This window comes from Phoxinus phoxinus (genome assembly GCF_949152265.1).
Source record: "Phoxinus phoxinus genome assembly, chromosome: 19".
In the NCBI taxonomy this organism is placed as follows: Eukaryota; Metazoa; Chordata; class Actinopteri; order Cypriniformes; family Leuciscidae; genus Phoxinus; species Phoxinus phoxinus.
In genome coordinates, this window is record NC_136894.1 from 14,830,154 (window position 1) to 14,850,870 (window position 20,717).

The window sequence follows — 20,717 nt, forward strand, 5'->3', positions numbered from 1 at the left end:
CATTTTATTACAATTTAAAATAACTGTTTTCTATTTTAATATATTTAAAAATGTTATTTATTTCTGTAGTGCTAAGGCTGAATTTTCAGCAGCCATTACTCCAGTCTTCAGTGTCACGTGATCATTCAGAATCATTCGAATATGATTCTTATTATTATCAATGAAAACCGTAATACCTTTTTTTCCTGAGGATTCATTGATGAATGGAAAGTTCAAAAGAACAACATTTATTTAAAATAGATGTCTTTTGTAACAATTTAAAATACTTGTCACTTTTGATCAATTTAATACATCCTTGCTGAATAAAAGTGTTAATTTCTTTTAAATTTAATTATATTTTTCATATCACAGAATTGAGCAGACTTTTTCACATGACACTGATAACAGTTTTGTGTAGAAAATCTTACTTTTCATGAATGTTGCAATACAAAGCAAAAACAGTTCATCTTATAAATAGGCTTAAAGTGTATTATTGAAATATGAATTGGACATGTTTTGTAATTGGACTTTTATAAGATTAACCCATTAACAGAAGGATTGAGACTTAGGAGAATCTCAAAGTATATGACAGCATCATTCTCTGGCCTTTATTGTCACAGAATTAGGAGAGTTCATGTATTTTCACACTTTCATTCTGATATCTTGTTAAAGATTTATTTTATTTTCATCATCTGCATGTCTGCCAAGCTCATGGCTGTTCTGTGTCTTTTCTGTCCTGCATGCTTCCTTTCATGATGTCATGGCTTGGTTTATGTGTTTGTGTGTCTGTCTGACTGTCCGTGTGTGTGTATGTCAGCCGTGCGGAGGCCCTTCCGAGTCAGGGAGAAGAGGGCGCTGTTGTTGTGGAAGAGCAGGTGGAAGCAACTACAACAAGCACACTGGGGGCGGGGCATGAAGGGGGGGTGGGTTTGTCTACTGAGATCCCAGAGGAGGAGGAAGAACAGGAGGAACCTGAGAGGTTAGAAGCAGAGTGTCTCATAAACCTAGCTAATGTCCTCCAACTAGTGTCCTTTAGCTAATGTCCTCCAACTAGTGTCCTTTAGCTAATGTCCTCCAACTAGTGTCCTTTAGCTAATGTCCTCCAGCTTAGTGTTCTCCAGTTTGTGTCCTCAGCTAATGTTCTCCCCAGTCTGATCATGGCCCTAAAACAGGGGAGGAGTATTAAGATAAAGTTCCAAGAGGTCCGGTATCCATATTTCCTTCCTTGTGGAGGTCCGGACAATACTTTTTTAGAACAGTTTTACATTTCCATTGGGTCAGCCGTAGTACTTTGTAAAAGGAAAAATCCTGAACACTCAAAATCGTCGAGCCAAGGCATTTATGTCTAAGAATTTTGACCAGTATTTACCAAAAAAAGTAACATTTTCTCCCACCTGGATATGAATATAAAAAGGTAAAATCAGATATTGTATCAGTATCAGTTAATCTGCTGATTAATAATGTTAAATGAAAGGGGGAAAAGCGCTCGAGCAACAGTTCAGGAAGGAGAAATCAATCTAGTCGAACTGGATGCGCGAATGATGCGAGATCTATCGCGCCGCAGGACCTCCAGACGCGCGTCAACGCGTCTTTACATGACTTAACATGGAAATCACTCGCTCCAGGCGCTCTATCCGCATTTGGTGTGAACGCAGCAGTTACATAATAAAATATTGGTCACAAAGGATTGGTCACTTTCTAAATAGTAAAAGTATAGCGCATCTACTAATAATTATATATGAATAAATAGTTTTTTACCGATGCAGATATGTTAGAAGCGATGCATCGCGATACAAATGCTAATTGTATCCGATACACACTTATTTAAATCGAAATTTTATGCCGATGCACCGATGCGAATCGGTGAATCTTACCATCCCTAATATATATATATACAAGAACATCACCTCTTTTTAGCAAAGGCGAATGGCAAAGTGAGTAGAAACAACAAGTTGGTTCCAAAGCAAAAAGTTGAATGAGCAAGTTGCCAGCCAGCTTATATATACCCGTATGTTCGGGGGAGTGGCTTGGCATGCAAATCTCAATCGCCAATCTTCAATGGCCTGATTTCTTGCTACCCGAGTGTGATTCGGCCCTTAAGTGAGCTCCTCATACATCAGTATCGAGTTAACGTCGAACATGACAGACTGAAAGGGAACTTTATTTTTAGATTAGGCCAACATAAAAATATACTTTAAATAAATGATACAGTTATTTCACTTTTATTCAGTGCATGTGTCTTGTTATTCAATCCTGTGTTTGGTAGTTCTAGATGGCACCACTCTCCACTGCCCTTTAATTCGTCATATTGTCCCAAAAGAGTTTGAGTCTTGCATAATATCACTGTCATCTTATTAACCCTGGGGAGTTCTGCATGAACAGCTGTCATCTCCATTCCAATTAGAGCAAAAACAAGAAACAAGCTTAAGTTATCAAGCATTTCCACCAATTTCCACTTCAATAAGTTTTCGGTACCATTTGTGGGTCACTAACTGAATATAGATGAAGTGTTTGTGATCATTAAAACGTTACAGCAGATAAAATAGAATTTTAATGTTGTCAACTGAAATATTCACCAATTAACAACTGCAGTAGCATGAATTCTTACATAACCAGCACTCTGTGCACTCATACAGATGTTGAGTACCGTAGACTGCATTTTTATTAGGTTACAGTCATTTCAAAGCAGCACCAGCACTCTTCAAAATGTTTTATGCCTCTTACTGTTTGACATGACTATATGATGGCCATTCATGTTGCTTTAATGAGGGGTTGTTTCATTCATAGTCAAATGCCATTGTCATAGCAAGACAAGGTTATTTCCTATCTAAGTTATTGTGTATTTATACAGACACAATCATTAGATTTCATAGCTTCTGCCTAAACGTCACAGGAAATGAAAACATTCAGCATTATTCATCTATGTCTTTGTTGGTTTCTCAAGTTTCCACAAACACACTGAGCTGCTGCTGCATGAGATTAAGTGGCAAAATGAAATGCCATAGTTAGCTCTAGTCCTCCTTTGTCATGTGAAGTCCTTCTGTCAACCTACCATTTTCATTTGTTTGACTGATAAGGCCCTTAAAGTCCCCACGTAGTCAATAATTGTATCCCCTAAAACTGATCAAAAAACTTTGATCACCAAAATGTCATATTTAAACGTTTTTTTCCTGAAAAATGTCTTCATGCCTTAAAATAGCTTGAACATAACTCTACACCCTTGCTTCATTTAGTATATGCAGATCCATGAATATCCTAATTAACCCCGCCTCCACTCACTAACACAAGCTCAGAGATTTGGTCAACTTTACTCAAATTACTGTAGTAAACGCTGCACAGTGATATCTTTATAATGCCGGACACATAACGGTAATTCATATGATTAGCTTTTTATTAAAAATACCACATATAAACAACATTTAAAAACTTGATTGGTCTTTATTGGTCTTTAAAACAGTATGATTCAATAATCTAGGGACTAGTGATTGATACTACGAGCCTATAGTACTTAATCAGTCTTTTTTTTAATGTTTTTGAAAAAAGTCGCTTATGCTTATTATTTCAGTATTATGTGTCACATGATCCTTTTGAAATCATTCTAATATGCTGATTTGGAAACATTTATTATCAATGTCAAAAACAGCTCTGCTGCTAATTTTCTAAAAACTGATACTTTGTTTCTATTTTTTAAGAATAGAAAGTCAGCATTTATTTGAAATAGAAATGATAAATGTCTTTACTGTCACTTTTGATAAATGTAATGCATCTTTGCCATATAATAACAACAACAAATATCTTACTGACCACAAACTTTTGAATGGTAGTGCAGAGAGAGACTATGTAAATATAAATATAAAATATTCTCAGTATGTATAAAAAAACTTAAGACGGGTCATTTCATGAGACATCAAAATTAAATTTATATAAAATATCAAGGCTTGATGCATTATGAAGACATAATGTAATTTTCAGATCTCAAAACCTGCTCCTCGGTCCCAAATACTGCAAAATACAATTGTGATTGTCACATTAAACAGCACAGTATGTACAGTAAGTACAGTATTTCAAGAATATAAGATAGTTTGTTCAGACTGTTTTAAGATATTTTAATAAGTTAGATAGTTGTGGACAGATACAATAATAGGACCTGCTGAATCCTGTTGATTTGAATATACAAAGCAATATCTGGTTGTAGAGGCATATTTAAAAAAAAAAGGAAGTAATATCACATACATTTGAGTCAGTTTGTAGTGTTACAGTGTTTAATGTCTGATGATCCTGCTGCCTAATAAAGACTTTAACATTCAGAGCAAAGATTATTGTTGATAGTTGTCATAGAAACAGCTTCATCCTCTTATGTATAAATATTTTAACTACCGGTAATATTTTAAATATTTTAAGTGTCAATGGAACAATCTTCATACAAGTCTTCTGAAAGTATTTTGGTAGATACAAACCCAGAAAAAAAGTTACTTCAAAAACTTCCCATTCACAGAAAAACAAACAGAAAGTTATCTCTTGTTTCTATTAGTAAGACGGATCACTAGCACAGTATTCAATCTCATGTTAGTAGCCTAAAGCCATCTTCTCCTATCTTTTCAGGAGAGAGAGCTTGAGTTTGATGAGTCACTGTCTCATTATTTCCCCCTTGTTTGACTCAAGAGCTTGTCTCGCATCACTAAAATAGGTCATTATACAAGCTTTCTGCAAACTGTGCCTCTGTGGATAAATACTTCATATTACCGTCTCTGTCCATACCTGACCTTTCTACAGGATATCGTCCCCTTGGAATTATAAGGTTCTATCTGACATTTTTGTCAAAATTGAGTTATTCACATATTCTTATTCTGTGACAACTTATTTACATTATGTGATGTTGTTTTTTAAGTTGTGTACATTTTGGAACTTTTTATTTAGAAAATAAAAAGGTTCTTTCTACACAGTCGAATGGAATGCAAAAACTTTAAAGCTCAATATCTCAAAACCAGTCAGAATGCAGATAGAACCTTATAATTCCAAGGGGACGATATGCTGGAGTAGACCTGTTCAATCAAATTAAATAATGCTAACCCTAATGCTGATTAATTATATGAATTGTGTAGAGATTTACTTTACACTAGAGACATTTTTGTTGGCAGGTGAACTGAAAATAGACACAGCCGCACACAGTCTTTACATCTCATGACACCATTATGACTTCTTGCAAAATAACAAGTATGCAATCAAAATCACAGATTTTGGTCACACTTTACAATAAGGTCCCATCAGTTAACGCTAATGCATTACTAACTTAAACTAACACTGAGCAATACATTTGTTACAGAATGTATTAATGTTTGTTAACGTTAAAATAATTTGTTATTTAAATTGTGAATAAATTATATACAAAGAGCGATAAAAGAATGCTCCCTTTCTAATCGCTGTAGCTGTCAATCACACAGCGTGAGTTTATCAGTGACTGAGTTCTGGACTCTCGCCAAAACTCCTATTATAATTAATGACCCTTTCTACATTGCTCAATGAATCTCTTATTTGAATTGTGTTTTAACTGTTGGTTATGATGAAAGCATTTGTGAGAGTGCAGAGTTGCGTTGACTAGATCACTGCATTCATGTACTCCACAGACATATCGGCTACAATGCTCATCACAACAATGGGAGTAGATCAAAATATAATGCTATAATCAACACTTTTCACGATTAGGTAATCTTGCCAGCTGTAATAGTAAAAACGTAGTAAAAGATTTCGAGAGAGTTCCACATGTAATACTTATTTGATATGCAAAGACGTTAGCCAATCACAGCAGTGAGTGTTTACATTCAAGTCTCACAGCAGACACACTCCTTCCAACAGAGCTTTCAAATCAGAGGGCTAAAATCAGGGTGGAAAATGGCCTTTTATTTCTAAACTATGAACTTTTTTATGTATAAATTATACTAACAATATAATTGCACCTCAGGAAACATTATAAAATCATTAAAAAGAAAATGCAGTTTATGGTCCCTAAAAAAAACATTTAGTGTGCAAGAGCACATAACACAATGAGGCTGTGAAAGTAGACTAATGAGTATGTATCTGTTCAGCATGAAGATGTTTAATGTCCCAGACAACCCCTGTAATTCTATTTTGGCACTTGTTAGCAACCACCTTTTTCAAGACAAGTAAAAAAAAATATATTTTTTTAAATCACAAGGTGATTACTGATGTATTTTAAGTTGTAGAATAAATGTGAACATAACCACAGAACTTATTTCAGGCTTTTAACCAAAAACCCATTCAAAACTTCAATGACTTCAGTCCGATGGAACTGGAAGTGCTAAATTGCAACTTGTTTCCGGGTTTTGGCCTTTGAAAAAAATGTAATTCCTGCAGCACTGTATAGCTGCTGGTCATGTTGATGCTCCCCGGAGATGGCGCACAATGTGGCTGTTATACCAGTGTGACTGTCCTTCACCTTTGACCCTGCTCCTAAATCCTATAGCTTAAGCCTGTCCCTTCCTCTCTCTTCCTGTCCCTGTACTCCTATCCTTCCTTCCTCCTGTATTACCTCCTTCTGATATTGCTGACAGTGAGTTTGCATCTAAAATGAAACACAGGACTCAGACGGCCACCCCTGGCGCCGTCATCACCAAGAGTTCCAGTGTGGGTGGAGACATGTGCTCGCTGGGCCGGAATGACGATGAGGACGATGACAAGAAGAGGCGCTCCAGCTTCGGGGCGAAGATGGCCGCCATGGTGGGACTGGGAAAAAAGAGTCAAAGTACCTCACAGCTGGACCCAGAGGGTGAGTGAGCTGTGCTAGTAACACTTTACACTACCGTTCAAAAGTTTGGGGTCAGTAAAATTTTTGGTAACACTTTATAATAGCTGCACGCTGTTAATCATTAACCCTTCCGCACGTACGATCACACCGGTGTGATCAGTCTTGGCTGGTCCCTGGAGCGTACGATCACACCGGTGTGATTAGAACGGTCAGTGCATCACGTGATCAACTGCTAAATTCAAATGTGCTTTGGCGCGTTGGCTGGCGCTGAGCCAGAGACAGACGCGCTCAGTGCTTGTCATATATCACAACTATTCAGTGTTTTCAACCACATAATGTTTATTTTAGGTTTCAGACATTTAAGAATCACATAAGTACTAAAAAAAATTGTTTTGAGTTTGTAAAATACACACTGATGTCTAAGAAAGCGGCAATAATAATCCTTTATATTATAAAAAGACGACACGTTTTATTCATATCAGATACACATTGTGTAATTAGTTTTACATTTTACCCTATTCTTCTCCCAGTTCACCAGCCACTTTTGTTCATGTATTTCGGGAGAAGTGGAGGAATTGACGTGTTGTAAATCCAACAGATCCGATTATCTGACCTGTGGCACAAACTAACATGGCGCCGCCCATCGCGCGCATACAGCTAAACTAACGCGATCGTTATAAAGGTGTTTATACAACAAAACACATCCACATGGACATATTTGACAATCGGAATATCAGTGTTTCATACTATAGCTAATAAATGTGTGAATATTTAGAATAAAAAAGGAAAAAATTACATAAAAGCAGATCATCATTCATTCAGCGCTGTGGTTGCGCTGTGTCACGTGACAAGCACGCGTCACCATGGAAACAATAAAGTGACAGATTTGAAATAACGGTCGCCTTGATAAACTCACGCTGGGGGGTCAATTAGAATATTTTAAACTTACATGTGAAAGGGTTAATTAAGCATTACTAAACAGTCATAATTTATAAAGCATGTAATATACATTAATAAGTAGTTTATAAATACAGCTATAAATTATTTATTCTTGATTTTTAAGCATATCTATATAAGTAAATGATTAATAAACTATTTAAATGTACATTCATACATCTTATTATTAATACATATCGTAAACATAGCAATATTTAAGATGTATGAATGTACATTTAAATAGTTTATTAATCATTTACTTATATAGATATGCTACATTCATACATCTTATTATTAATACATATAAACATAGCAATATTTAAGATGTTTGAATGTACAATAGTTTATTAATCATTTACTTATTATTTCTAAGTGATATTATGAACCGCTGACAACTCCTAAATAACTGTTTTGTAAATAAAGCAATACTTCATTTAGAAATTATAAATTCATCATTAATTATGAAAATACAATTATGAAACACTTTATATATATGCTTATAAATCAAGAATAAGCATGTATAGATGTATTTATAAACTGCTTATTGATTTATATTAATGCTTTATAAATGATGAATTAACTGTTTGCTAATGCTTAGCTAATGATTAATAGCGTGCAGTTATTATAAAGTATTTTTTGTATTTAAGGACAACAATTTGTTATTGTTTTTGAAAAAAGTCTCTTATGCTCACCAAGGCTGAATTTATGTGATCAAAACATACTGTAAAAACAGTAATTTTGTGAAATATTTATACAATATTTAAAATACTGTTTTCTCTTCTTATAATTTAAAATGTAATTTATTCCTGTGACAGAAAAGCTGTCAATGTCAATTTTCAGCAGTCAATACTCCATATACTGTATATATAATCTTACTGACCGTAAACTTGATTTTATATTCTCCTTTGCACTTCGGAAGTGTTTTGGAAGATTTGTATTGCCTTCTACTTTTTAATGTAGTTCTCACCCAACTTTTAAATTTCTGCCCTCCATTCATTTTGCAATGAATAAGGATGCATGGTTGATAGTATGTTTTCCTGCTGACCTAAATAACAGATAGACAGAAGACCTTGTTTGGATGGTTTAGAGGTAGTTTGCGGAGCATTTAGTTCAAATGTAAATGCAGGTCATAAAGTCACAAGTAACATTCACAGATTGAACCTGTAAAAACAGCCTAATTTTCTAAAATGTGATTGGACTATTTCTGTCGGTGTGAGTTAGTCAGGGTGTTGTGTTTAATACGGCACTTATCAGCACAATGGCTTCGAGCAGAACCTCTCACGTTCTGCGGAGGAAACGTGAAGGTGTTTTTCTAGGCCACTGTGTTTGTTATTGTGGAGACGAACTGGGTCCTTCCGACTCGAGTCGATATTCAGACCAGGACGTGGCAGCTGCACTAGAGGCTGCATCATCATTGAGTGCACGTCAATATTTCACAGTGCTTTGTGAATGATGACCACAACATACGGCTCTGGAGGAAAAACCAGGCTGAACTCCATCAAGGGCTGTCTTTATGCAACGATACATTGGTCATACTTGAAGTCCAAGCCCATGTCTGGTGCGATTTAAGGATACACATTGAGACTTGTTGATTTAACATTTTAGTGAAACAGAAAGTCACTTACGGCCTATCCCTCCTTTTTCAAACTCGAAGGAGAAGCTACGGTGGCCGACGTAACCAGCAGCACATTTCTCCCCACATAGCAAACTCTGTAGCGCTGTTTGTTCGCTGTCGGCTACGGTAGAAACATGACGTCACAATATGCCGACCTTCATTTAAGGGGGTGCCCGCGCTTATGTAGATATAAATGACTCATTCTAAGGTAATAAAAACATAACGGTTCATTAAGTAAGGTCTTTATACACCACTGAAAACATAGTTATGGATCATATATTGCATTTCTGTCAATAGATCCTCAGAAATAATACACATTGCACCTTTAAAGTTCATCAAACAACAAAACAAGAAAATCACTCACTGCCCCTACCCTCTTGAAAATAAATGTTCTTTATTTCCATCTGTGGTTCCATGAAGAACCTTTAAAGGGGTGGTTGAGTATGATTTCACTTTTCTAGCTTTAGTTAGTGTGTAATGTTGCTGTGTGAGCATAAACAACATCTGTAAAGTTGCAATGCTCAAAGTTCAAAGCAAAGGAAGGTATTTAAATAGCTTTTGAAGGACTACAACAAACGGCTGGTAGGAACTACACGACATTCCTCCCGGGTTAGTGACATCACAAACCCTAGAATTTACATAAACCCCGCCCCCAGGAATGTGATTAATAGATTATCATGACAGAATATGACTAGAATATAACTACACATAAGCTACATAAATTCATCAACTATACCATTCAGAAATGACCTGAGTCTCTCCATCATTGTCTGACTCCGGTTTGAGCATAAAAGGCTAAAAGTTTTTGAAATTTTCAGTGCATGTCTGTCTGAGGTAAAAGGACACAAGCTGTTGAAGCTCCGCCCTCTGTGCCAGGAGCAGCAGCTCATTTGCATTTAAAGGGACAGACACAAAAACGTTGCGTTTTTACTCACCCTCAAAAAGAGACAATTTTAACATGCTATATACACAAATCTGTGGGGTATTTTGAGCTAAAACTTCACATACACACTCTGGGTACATTAGAGACTTATTTTATATCTTGTGAAAAGGGCATTATACCACCCCTTTAACATCCATCTCTGCACAAAAGATTATTTAGAGTGTAAAATGGCTCTCTAGATTTTTAAAATCTTCTTTACGATAAGAAAGAACTGTTCACTGAAAAGCTTCTTTGTGAAACCAAAAATGCCTCTATGGCATCACTGAAGAAGAAAAAACTACAACTTTGGAACCTTGATTTTTAAAAGTGTAACTTTGCTCTTTCTGAATCCATCCATGTAGAAGAAAGTCAGACTTTCCATTTTGCGTTTGTAACAGCAAGACGTGATATTTTAATATTGTTCCACACTGTTATGCAAGAGGTCCCTTTGAGCATACAGCTCAGCCATTCAAATCAATCAGGATCATTATTACTGATCATCTCAATGGATGGAGATCCATTTGGACCATGCAGTGCTGCTGGCACAAATTCTGAATAGTCTGAGTAGGTCTGTGTTCATTTATTACAGCCCTGTGCAATACAGGCTTAATCAATGCCAGTGGAAATTCATTCAGAAGTCATGTGGTGCAACTAACATGGACAAAAAAAAAAAAAGAACAGGAAGTGATTTAATAGAGAAAGCACCTGCAAAGCCCCATGGTCAGTAAGTTTCCTTAAATATCAGATCATTTTAATGGTTAGTTTAGGTTGCAAAAGTCTCGTGGTGTGACTTCTCATGAATATGTTTTTTTTTAAATATTACCATAATTTTTTTTTTTTTTTTTTTTTTTTATGATTAAGATGGTTACATTGTCATAATTTACTCACTCTCATGTCACTCTAAACCTGTATAACTTTCTAGAGATATTTTAGTAACCTGTAAATTAAAATACTACTAAACACCAATACAGTTTTATAGGAAATATTTTACCTTAAAAAAAAATATTTACAAAAATCCTTTAACATCCTACAATGACCTTATTTTTTTCTGAGAAACAAAACACTTTGTCACTCACTTTATCCATGATGGAAGTCATGACCTAATGAGTAGCCCATCTGAACACACACATGCAGTGATATGAGCTAGCTTTGAGGACGTGCATGTCCCTCTCTACAGCTCACAGGGATTCAGAGGTCCTACTGGTTAAATCGTGCCTCGCACCCCGCTCTACCTCATAAAGACCTGCTGGGATGGGATGGGATGGGATGAATTGAATCGGATGCTCCACGTGGTTATTCTGTGAAATCGCCAGTCTATGATCAGACACAGTTAAAGCTTCTCTTTAGATAAAGCAGTTTTACAGCATTTGCCACATGCAAGCGTGTACATTTCCCTCACAGATGCCCCGTTGCTGTCTGTTGAGGAAAAACTGTTGGGTTTAAAAGAGCTTTGCTGCTGGAGGCCAATCCTTCAGCACTTGTGTTGATTTGACTGGTGAGTGGACATAACTGATGCAAACGGGCATTATTTCACTTGAGTGATCTCATCTGTGTTGGCAAGAACTCAAACGTTCTTCTGGTTTTGTGTATTCAGTATGTACAGTGGGACCACAGGCTTGCAAAAAAAGAAGTGCACTTAATTGTAGTGAATGTGCTTTTGTAGTGTACTTAAAATCTTAAAAATATAAAAGGCCACTCAAGAGAGTACACTTTCATGCTTACAAAAAGTGCACTTTGAAATAATGTCAAATTTGATGTACACTTATGTTGATGTGTTGACTAACATACTAAAGCACATGTAAAATACTTTACTATAGTTTTAACCATAGTGTGTTATTCAATATTACATTTGAAGTTGATATATTTTATTAAATAAACTAAATTGCAACTTCATCATTTCAAATGTGTAAGAATAGAAATTACATTAAAGTACACATTATATTCAATTCCCACTTTATTATTGTTTTCATAAAAAATAGTTTTTAAGTATGCTAAAGTGTACTACTTTTTCACAAGGCTGATTCAACAAATCAGCAGAATTGTTGGCTACTGACTGTTCACTGTAAAAAATTATAACCTCCCCAACTCAACTTTTTCTAGTGACTGGTCACATCTACATTTTTCAATTGGCCTAAGTGACATTCTGCATAATCCATAATTTACTCACTTTCATGTTGTTCCAAACATGTATTACTTTCTTACTTCTGTGGAAGATAAAATAATGTTACCATCTGTGCTACCATATCTGAATGTTGATACATTTTGATAAAGTTTTTAATATTATTATTATTTCAATTATTTATTTAAATTTTTGTTCATTTTTTTGGCCATACAATGGAAGTCAGTAGTCACCAAAACAGTTTGGTTACAAACAATCTTTCAAATTATTCTTTTGTGTTCAGGAAAAGATAAATCCAGCTCTAAAAGTTTAGTGTTTAAGACAGCTATACATGTTCTACTATATGATTGTCGTACATCCACCAAGATCCCCTTAAATAGGTTGAGGATATTTTTGTGGCGCAGTAATGATTCACTCTCCCGCTGTACGGATTGACATGTTTCCATTAGTGCTGTGTTGAAAAAATCGATTCACCAATTCTGAATCGATTTTCATATTAATTTCTAAAGATCGATCCGTAACTCAGAGGATCGATTTAATAACAGGCCTATATTTTCCCCATAAACACACTGAGACATGGCGACCGGCAGCGCTGCTAAAGCGGTCTCTCTGAATCCACCATAGACAGTATAGACTTGTTGACCAGAAATGAGGAAAGAGCCGTTCACATAGTGCGTTTTTTGCGCGTGCAAATTCGTTTTCCAGCCGCGCGGCCCGCGCCTCTGTTCATGGTTGCATAGCAACGACAGACGCAACGGGAAAGCACGCGCTTGTGGAAAGGAGAAAGCGGTGCAAACTGCGCTCTCCATGATGACGAGGAAGTATCATCAAAAAATGTATTGATTTCTAGCCCTTGCATTAGCTTTACTACTAGATATATTAATTGAGATGAGAAATAAAAAGCCGCCCTGTACAGCTATGATCAGCTGTTCGGCCGAGCTTTCCATGTTGTTACGGAAAGGCCGCTGGTTTTTGTCACATGACCTGTTGAGATGCACTGAAGTGCTTCTCACTGAATTTGCACGCGCATAAAACGCGATATGTGAACGGCCCCTAAAGTGGTATCGTGTGCGGTTCGTTGTATCTAGTTTAAAAGGCCTTTTAAATATGAACGCAGTTTTGGATTAAATAAAAGGACAGTCAAGTCAAATAAAACACGTTTTATCTCCTGTTTAGTTGGTAACACTACATTAAGATACCATTCATTAATATTACTTAATGCCTTATCTAACATCAATACATTGAGTGAACAATATATTTTTACAACATTAATGTATGTTTGTGAATGTTATTTAATACAAACACTTGATTGTTCATGAACAGTTAAAACTTTTGAAAATTGTATATTTTAAGAATATAAGATCGGATCGGATCGAATCGAATCGAATCGAATAATGATAATCGATTCAAGATCTTGAGAATCGGAATCGAATCGATTCTTGAAATTTGAATCGATACCCAGCACTAGTTTCCATACTTAACAGGCTCATTCTCACACCCGATGCTTGTTCCTCACGTATTTAAAGATCGTCTCCTTTCTATTTCCTGCCGGATCAGTCATATACGGCTAAAAATAAACCTCATTCCTCTGATTTTCACACATAGACACACACAGTCTGGAGGAGGATACACTGGCTGTGTACGTCAGTATGGCATAATGTAAAACTCTGGTGTTCATATGTCTCTTGAGTGGCACCTAATGATGTATTAACCATAAAAATAACACAAAACCATTGTGTTTTTTTTTCTGGATTTCATTTAAATTGCTTAACTGTTGCATTAGCTGTATGATTTGAAGCAACATTCATGGACAAATGCTGATATGCGTGTACAAATAACAAGGTCACATGAGACACAGCCATCTTCTAACTGTATACATATACGAAGAACTATATTCTCAGAAGGCGAAGCACTGTTACTTGGGCGGAGTGATTAGCGCAACAAATTACCAAATTTGAAAGGTGAGACTTAAATACGTTTAATATCAAAAGTAACCGAAAAGTAACCTGGTCTGTCCTGTACTGTCAGCGTGTTGTCAGTCTCCTCTCTGCTCCACGATGTATTTTTCACTGCGTGAGAACATGGGGTGTGGCGTGAGAGCGGCGTAGCTTGTCGGGCATAGCGACAGTAACTAAGGGGGGCGGGTCTTTGCGAACGGTCAATTGCCCTAAAATGTTCTCTAGGTAAGCTACGGTTTGGAACTGATAAATTAAAAACAGTACCATGAAAACGTTCCCAAAGCTCTTTGCTCAGTCGCAGAGACTTTCTAAACACACTGTCAAAGGCTGTTTTACAGGATTGTGTAAACCACTTGTTGTGGAATAATGGACTTGTGTTTACGGTCTGTGTGGTCCAGGTGTTAATAACATGCTGACCGCTCACAACGTCCATCTGTTTCTGTGGAGAAGAGGTTAGGGGTCATAGGGTCAACACAAGTCAATATCTCAGCACATGATATGATGGTAAAGAGGCATTTCAACACCTGGTTGTTATTCAAGAGACTGTACTTAATGGACCATTAAAGCTCTCCTGAGTGTGTTATTCATTCTAAATGGAAAATTCCATTCCTGTGTTGCAAGGATTATTTCAGGTTTATTTTAGTCTATCTTCAGTCTATATATATATATTCAGCAAGGATGTATTAAATTGATCAAACGTGAATAAACATTTCTTGAGCAGCAAGTCAGCATATTAGAATGATCTCTGAAGCATCATGTGACACTGAAGACACTGAATGGCTGCTGAAAGTTCATCTTTGTCATCACCAAAATAAATACATTCTAAAATATATGACAATAGAAAGGCACAACGCCGCATGGTCACCTCCGATGTATAGTCAGGGAAGATGTGAATCCGCTTTTCTTTATATTCCAGAAGAAAATTTTCCCGCTCAGACGAAAGATTACAATCTTTATCCCGATCATTGTAAATGCGTGCAATAATGGTGCGAGGTCTCTGGCCTTCAGCCGACTTGGGCAACAGAGCCCGATGAGCTCTGTCAATTTTCACAGGTTTGGGGAAGTTGTCTCGCCAGAAGAGCTCAGTAATCATGTCCGAAATGAACAAAGAGGGGCGTCCCGACTTCTCTCCTTCGCTTATTCCCACAAATTTGAGATTCAGGCTATCCTTCCAGATCATTCAGTTTAACCCAAAGAGATTTATTTTCCACATGCAAACCTTCACACACCTTTTTAACCTCTCCGAGGCGTAAATGCGTACCATTCAGGGCACCCTCTATCTCCCCCATTTCTTTGTTTAACGCCGACCTGTTCTGACTGCAAGTTAACCAGCGTTGCCTCCAAGCGAGCACTTAAAGCTGTCATCTTGTATTCTATCAGCTTTTTCAAATCATCTCCTTGGGCACCGATTGTGGCAAGTATCGCGTTCACTCTTCCCTGTGAGATAGAATCACGTGGGTTGGCGTCCTCCTTAATAGTTGCAACAGTTTTTGAAGATTTCTTAGACGCCTTTTTGAGTACACAGAATAAGTCGGCGAAATAACGAAAATCACACCCAACGCACTTAAATTTCACGAAGTACTCAAAACAACTGACAAAAGGTAACTCTCAAAATTTACTGTAAAGTACTTTAATTACAAAGACATTTCAAATCTAGCGTCAGACCACACAGTGAGTCTAATGTCAGATCTGAGTCTTCTGTCTGCACTATTGCAATATTAGTGTTTAATATAAACTGCACATTTATTAGCCAATGGTTTACATTTCAGATCTCAACCACCCAGTTATTTTTAGTGCTTAGATGGTATTTTAAGTTCATTGGATTGTGTACTTAAAAAGAAATGACACAAGTGAAACGTGCTGGGAAGTTATGCTCTGTTTGACTTTATGTGCACTACACTATTTGTGTTACTCTCAGACATGTTGAGGTTTGAGCGGTGGTATGAGTCACAACTGTATTCTTCAGACTTTAATAGGAAGGTTAGAGACGTTACTATTTTAAGCCAGTATACAGCAGGGGTGATGATTTCAACATACCCACAATAAGATATTTATAACTTACAGAAGTGTAGATTAGATCTCATGTTTAAATTAAGGTCTTGTCTTCATTAAGGTGCATGCATTGCAGTTTCTATTTGCCCAAAACCCCATAATGAATGGAATTGTCAAGCTATAGATTGTTCTCAATTCTTTTCAGTAACAAAACCAAGCTGCTAGTTTTCACTTTGTTTACTAGAACATTGCAAGTTTTACAATTCTTGTTACAGGTTAAAAAAATATGAATTTGTTAATTCATTCTGATATTGCAGTGTGTTTGTTTCATGGGTTTTAAGGTCATTAGTCCAGTCAGGCAGTGAGTACCTGTTGTCACTGTTTTTCCTCAGAAAGATAACATGCTGTTCCTTGGAGCTATTTACATTTGAAGCTACATTACATTAAAGCTACCACTATATACTAATAGTCTGGAAATAAAACACAACTGCACTTCTGCACACATCGGGTGTGTGTATAGTTTGTAAAGTGTGTTTTACCTGTTAATGGAGAGGCATAGTTCTCCAGAGTTGTGATCACTGTTTCAATGGATGTTGCGTGTGGCACCGTTGCTGATTTGCGCAGATTATTTGTCCATATTGTGCCAATTTGTCTAACTATTAGAGTGATTATGGTTCTGTCACGAGTACTGAACTAAGTTCTCTTTCACAGTCGGATATGTCAGTCTTAAGTGGACGTAAACAGCAGGGAGAAAATCGGATGTGTGTCAGTATATTGAATATGTGCATTAGGTGACCGCAGCCTACCTGCTGACATTTGTCTCCGTAATGTTAAACAACAAAAGACAAAAATAAAATCACACAATGCTCTTTACTGAATAACTTCAGTAGCATCAATACATATTTAATTCATAAAGTGAAGTCTAATCAGTTTTATTTTTACATTTAACTATTAAAATTAAAAAAATTTAAATTAAAAAATTAAAGCACTTCTTATTTAATTTGTATAGTACATCGTATTTTTGTCCTATTATAACAATTTAACGAAGATCGATGATGGTAGAAGGTCTGGACCTTTTCATGCTGCCTCTTTTGGTCAAGAACCACACAGTTATATGTGAAGAGCAGCTTGACTGGCAAATCGTAAATACTTACTGTAAATCGATCAATCTTAGATTGTGCTGTTTAGGGGCAGGGTTATGTGATATACTGTACACTAACGTTCAAAGTTTGTGGTCAGTATAAGGTTTTAATGTTCTTGAAAGAAATCTCTTACCAAGGCTGCATTTATTTTACCAAAATAAACAGTAATATTGTAAAATATTATTACAATTTAAAATAACTGTTTTCTTTGTTGATACATTTTAAAATGTGATTTATTCCTGTGACGGTAAAGCTGAATTTCCAGCAGCCATTACTCCAGTCTCAGTGTCACATGATCCTTTGGGAATGATTCTAATATGCTGATTTGCTGATCAAGAAACATTTCTTATTTATATCAGTTGAAAAAAACGTTGCTTTATTATTTTTGTACAAAACGTGATGGAATGTTTATTATTCTTTGATATGTAAAGTTCAAAAGAACAACATTAATTTGAAATAGTTTTTTGTAACAATGTAAAAGTCTTTACAGTTACTTGCTGAATAAAAGTATTATTATTTTTTTCAAAACAAGAATTTTGAACTTACTGGGTAGACTAATAACAAATGTGTGTCCTTAGTTTCAGATGAGATGTTAAATCAGGTAATCAATCTTATTAGTTTGAGAAAGGGTTTTTCATCATCAGCAAGGTACCACAGGCATCATCTGCATTTTAAGGTAGATTGACTTCATGTCTTTGTCCATCTGTTGTTTCTGTTCACTCTGCTGTACAGCTGCGCACAATACAATGCGACATAAAAAGCAGTGACGTATCATTTACATGGAAAATGTAGCTTGTTACTGGAAAAGCTGCATGAGAACAGCTGAATTATTGTCAAGCTACTAAAAAATGTAATCAAGTTAGTAGCTTTGCTACTTTTAATCACTCCTCAACTGTGTGTGTGTGTGTGTGTGTGTGTGTGTGTGTGTGTGTGTGTGTGTGTGTGTGTGTGTGTGTGTGTGTGTGTGTGTGTGTGTGTGTGTGTGTGTGTGTGTGTGTGTGTGTGTGTGTGTGTGTGTGTGTGTAGTGACTGATGAAGCTGCAGTCAGAAGGCAAGTAATGTGCGTGTGTTTGTGTTCAGTCATATCTCTAGGCAGAGCTCTGTCTCCTTGAGAAGCGTTTTAGGGGTCTCGTAGTTTCTGTGCCTCTGATTGGCTACATCCTCTGTGAAGCACATGCCACCGTCTCCCCCTCCCACCCCTTTAGATGAGAAGTAGCGCGCTGCAGAGGAGACAGTCAGACAGTCATCCTCACCGCATATCAACCTGCGAACTAATAAGACTCGCAGCTGTTACCGAACACAATCCTGTTTCTACAAAACCATCTCACGGCATCAGCTATACACATCTGCCAGCCTTCTTCAGTGTCCTTGGAGGTGTTTGAGGGTGCGGGGAGGTAAAATGGGCAGACAAGGGCAGGATGGCAGCGCCGCTGTCCCCGGCATGCGGATACAGCGCTCGCAGAGCCGGCTCAGCCTGTCTGCCTCCTTCGAGGCACTGGCTATCTATTTCCCCTGCATGAACTCCTTTGACGAGGCAGACGGAGGTAAGAATGAAGTCACATATCAGGTGTGCTTCAGTGTCTTGTGTTTTTAAAAGCTTTATTTGTCAGCGCAAAATTTGTTTGTGAAGGGTTTGTGACCATCGGAAAGCCAGAGAGACGTATATGAGTGATGTATGTTTGTGTCGATGGATGAATGGATGGATGGATGTGTAAAAGCTGACTGGGGGACACAGGGTGTCCTGCTGCTCAGAGTGGCAGACTGACGCCCCCTGTTGATCATTACATGTCTTTATTTTTTGTGTCTCATTCAGTAGTTGTTTTTATTCTTAAAGGGTGAAATGTATTATGTTTTCCGGTGCTAAAACACTTTTTCCAATCCAGTTTGGTGAGCAGACAACTATAAATAAACCATTTATGTTGCCTGAAGAGCATGAAAACTGTTGATCTGTGGTTCTTGAAGATTGAATGGTTCGACATGTTGACTTCTGGCTTCACTCTTCTGGCATAAGTTTGGGATGGGGCTTCGAGTTTGCCCAACTAACGGCAGATGCATGTGGGTTAGCAGTGTTCTAGTTCAGACTAGTTCATACAAGTTGGAGTCCAGGCTGAAACTTGAGTAGGTTGAGTCTGAGTAAAGACAGAGACCTGAAGAGGCTCTGAACAATTCAGAGAATGTAAATATTCTTCGGGGGGAATAAAGTCTGGTTTCACTTCAGTGTCATGCAAACAGCGAGCACACAGTTTGCTCCGGTCCAGAGATGCACAATAGCTCAAAGCAGATCATACGCATGAGTTGAAGTTCTCATGACTGGGCTCGGTCCGAATCGAAGTCATGACCGAGTCCAAAAGACCACAAAACTACTCGAGATGGACTCAAAACACTGTGGGGTGGAACGGGGCGGTCATAGTGTCACGCATTTGTCTTATTTCCTCATCTTCCCTTCCCCTTGTTGTAATTTTCAGAGGAGGGTAAGAAAAAGAAGCCGGTGCGGCTGGCAATCCAGCGGAGTGTGGAGACGGGTTTAGCCGTTGAGATGAAGAGCAGGATGACACGGCAGCCCAGCCGAGAGACCACGGACGATGGTGAAAAGCCAAAACCTGGAAAGTAAGTGCTGTAAAAATCTATTTGAAAATGTCGGGTCCACCACTCCATAAACCACATGATGTCATCACCACCATTGGTGGTTGGCTGGGTTTGCATCAGTGACATCTTTAAAGAAATGTCTTGCAAGAAACCTTTAGCACTCAGTTTACTGATTTTCTGTCCATTATCTTTTAATAGTCTAATCTTTCCTGGAGTGAAGATCTCATCAGACAGCCAGTTCACTGAGTTTTTGGATGGTCTTGGCCCAGCCCAGCTGGCAGGGAGACAGACATTGGCCACACCTCCAATGGGTTAGTATCACGGGTCTCTATTTCATTCTTTTGTTAATATGAACAACTCTCTATAGAATTATATAAGACACTGTCAAACTTCAGTTTTGACAAACATTTAGCGCATGCGTACAGTCGAACAGACATCCTTCTTGGCATTCTATATAGTATTTATAAATAATATACAAAGTACACTAGAATAATTGGGTACGCATACAGTATGTGTACTATGATGAGATTTGTTGAGATACGTTGGGCTTAAAGTAAATAGTTAACCCAAACATAAAAAATTATCCCACAATTTACTCACCCTAAAGCCATCCTAGATGTTTATGACTTTCTTCTTTCAGCCAAACACAATCGAAGTTATATTAAATAAAACTTTAATTGTGTTCGGCTGAAAGAAGAAAGTCAT

The 20,717-nt window shown here is 37.2% G+C and overlaps 1 protein-coding gene across 3 annotated transcripts in view; it reads left to right on the top strand.

Moving 5' to 3' along the window:
• The window catches only part of rims2b (regulating synaptic membrane exocytosis 2b), a 172,603-nt gene that overhangs the window by 147,059 nt on the left and 4,827 nt on the right, over positions 1–20,717 (top strand). For all 3 annotated transcript variants that reach the window (XM_079591525.1, XM_079591526.1, XM_079591527.1), the window contains 4 exons: positions 797–958; positions 6,576–6,763; positions 19,892–20,033; positions 20,211–20,323. In XM_079591525.1, the coding sequence (XP_079447651.1) occupies positions 797–958; positions 6,576–6,763; positions 19,892–20,033; positions 20,211–20,323 (605 nt within the window). The remainder of the gene's footprint in view (positions 1–796; positions 959–6,575; positions 6,764–19,891; positions 20,034–20,210; positions 20,324–20,717) is intronic.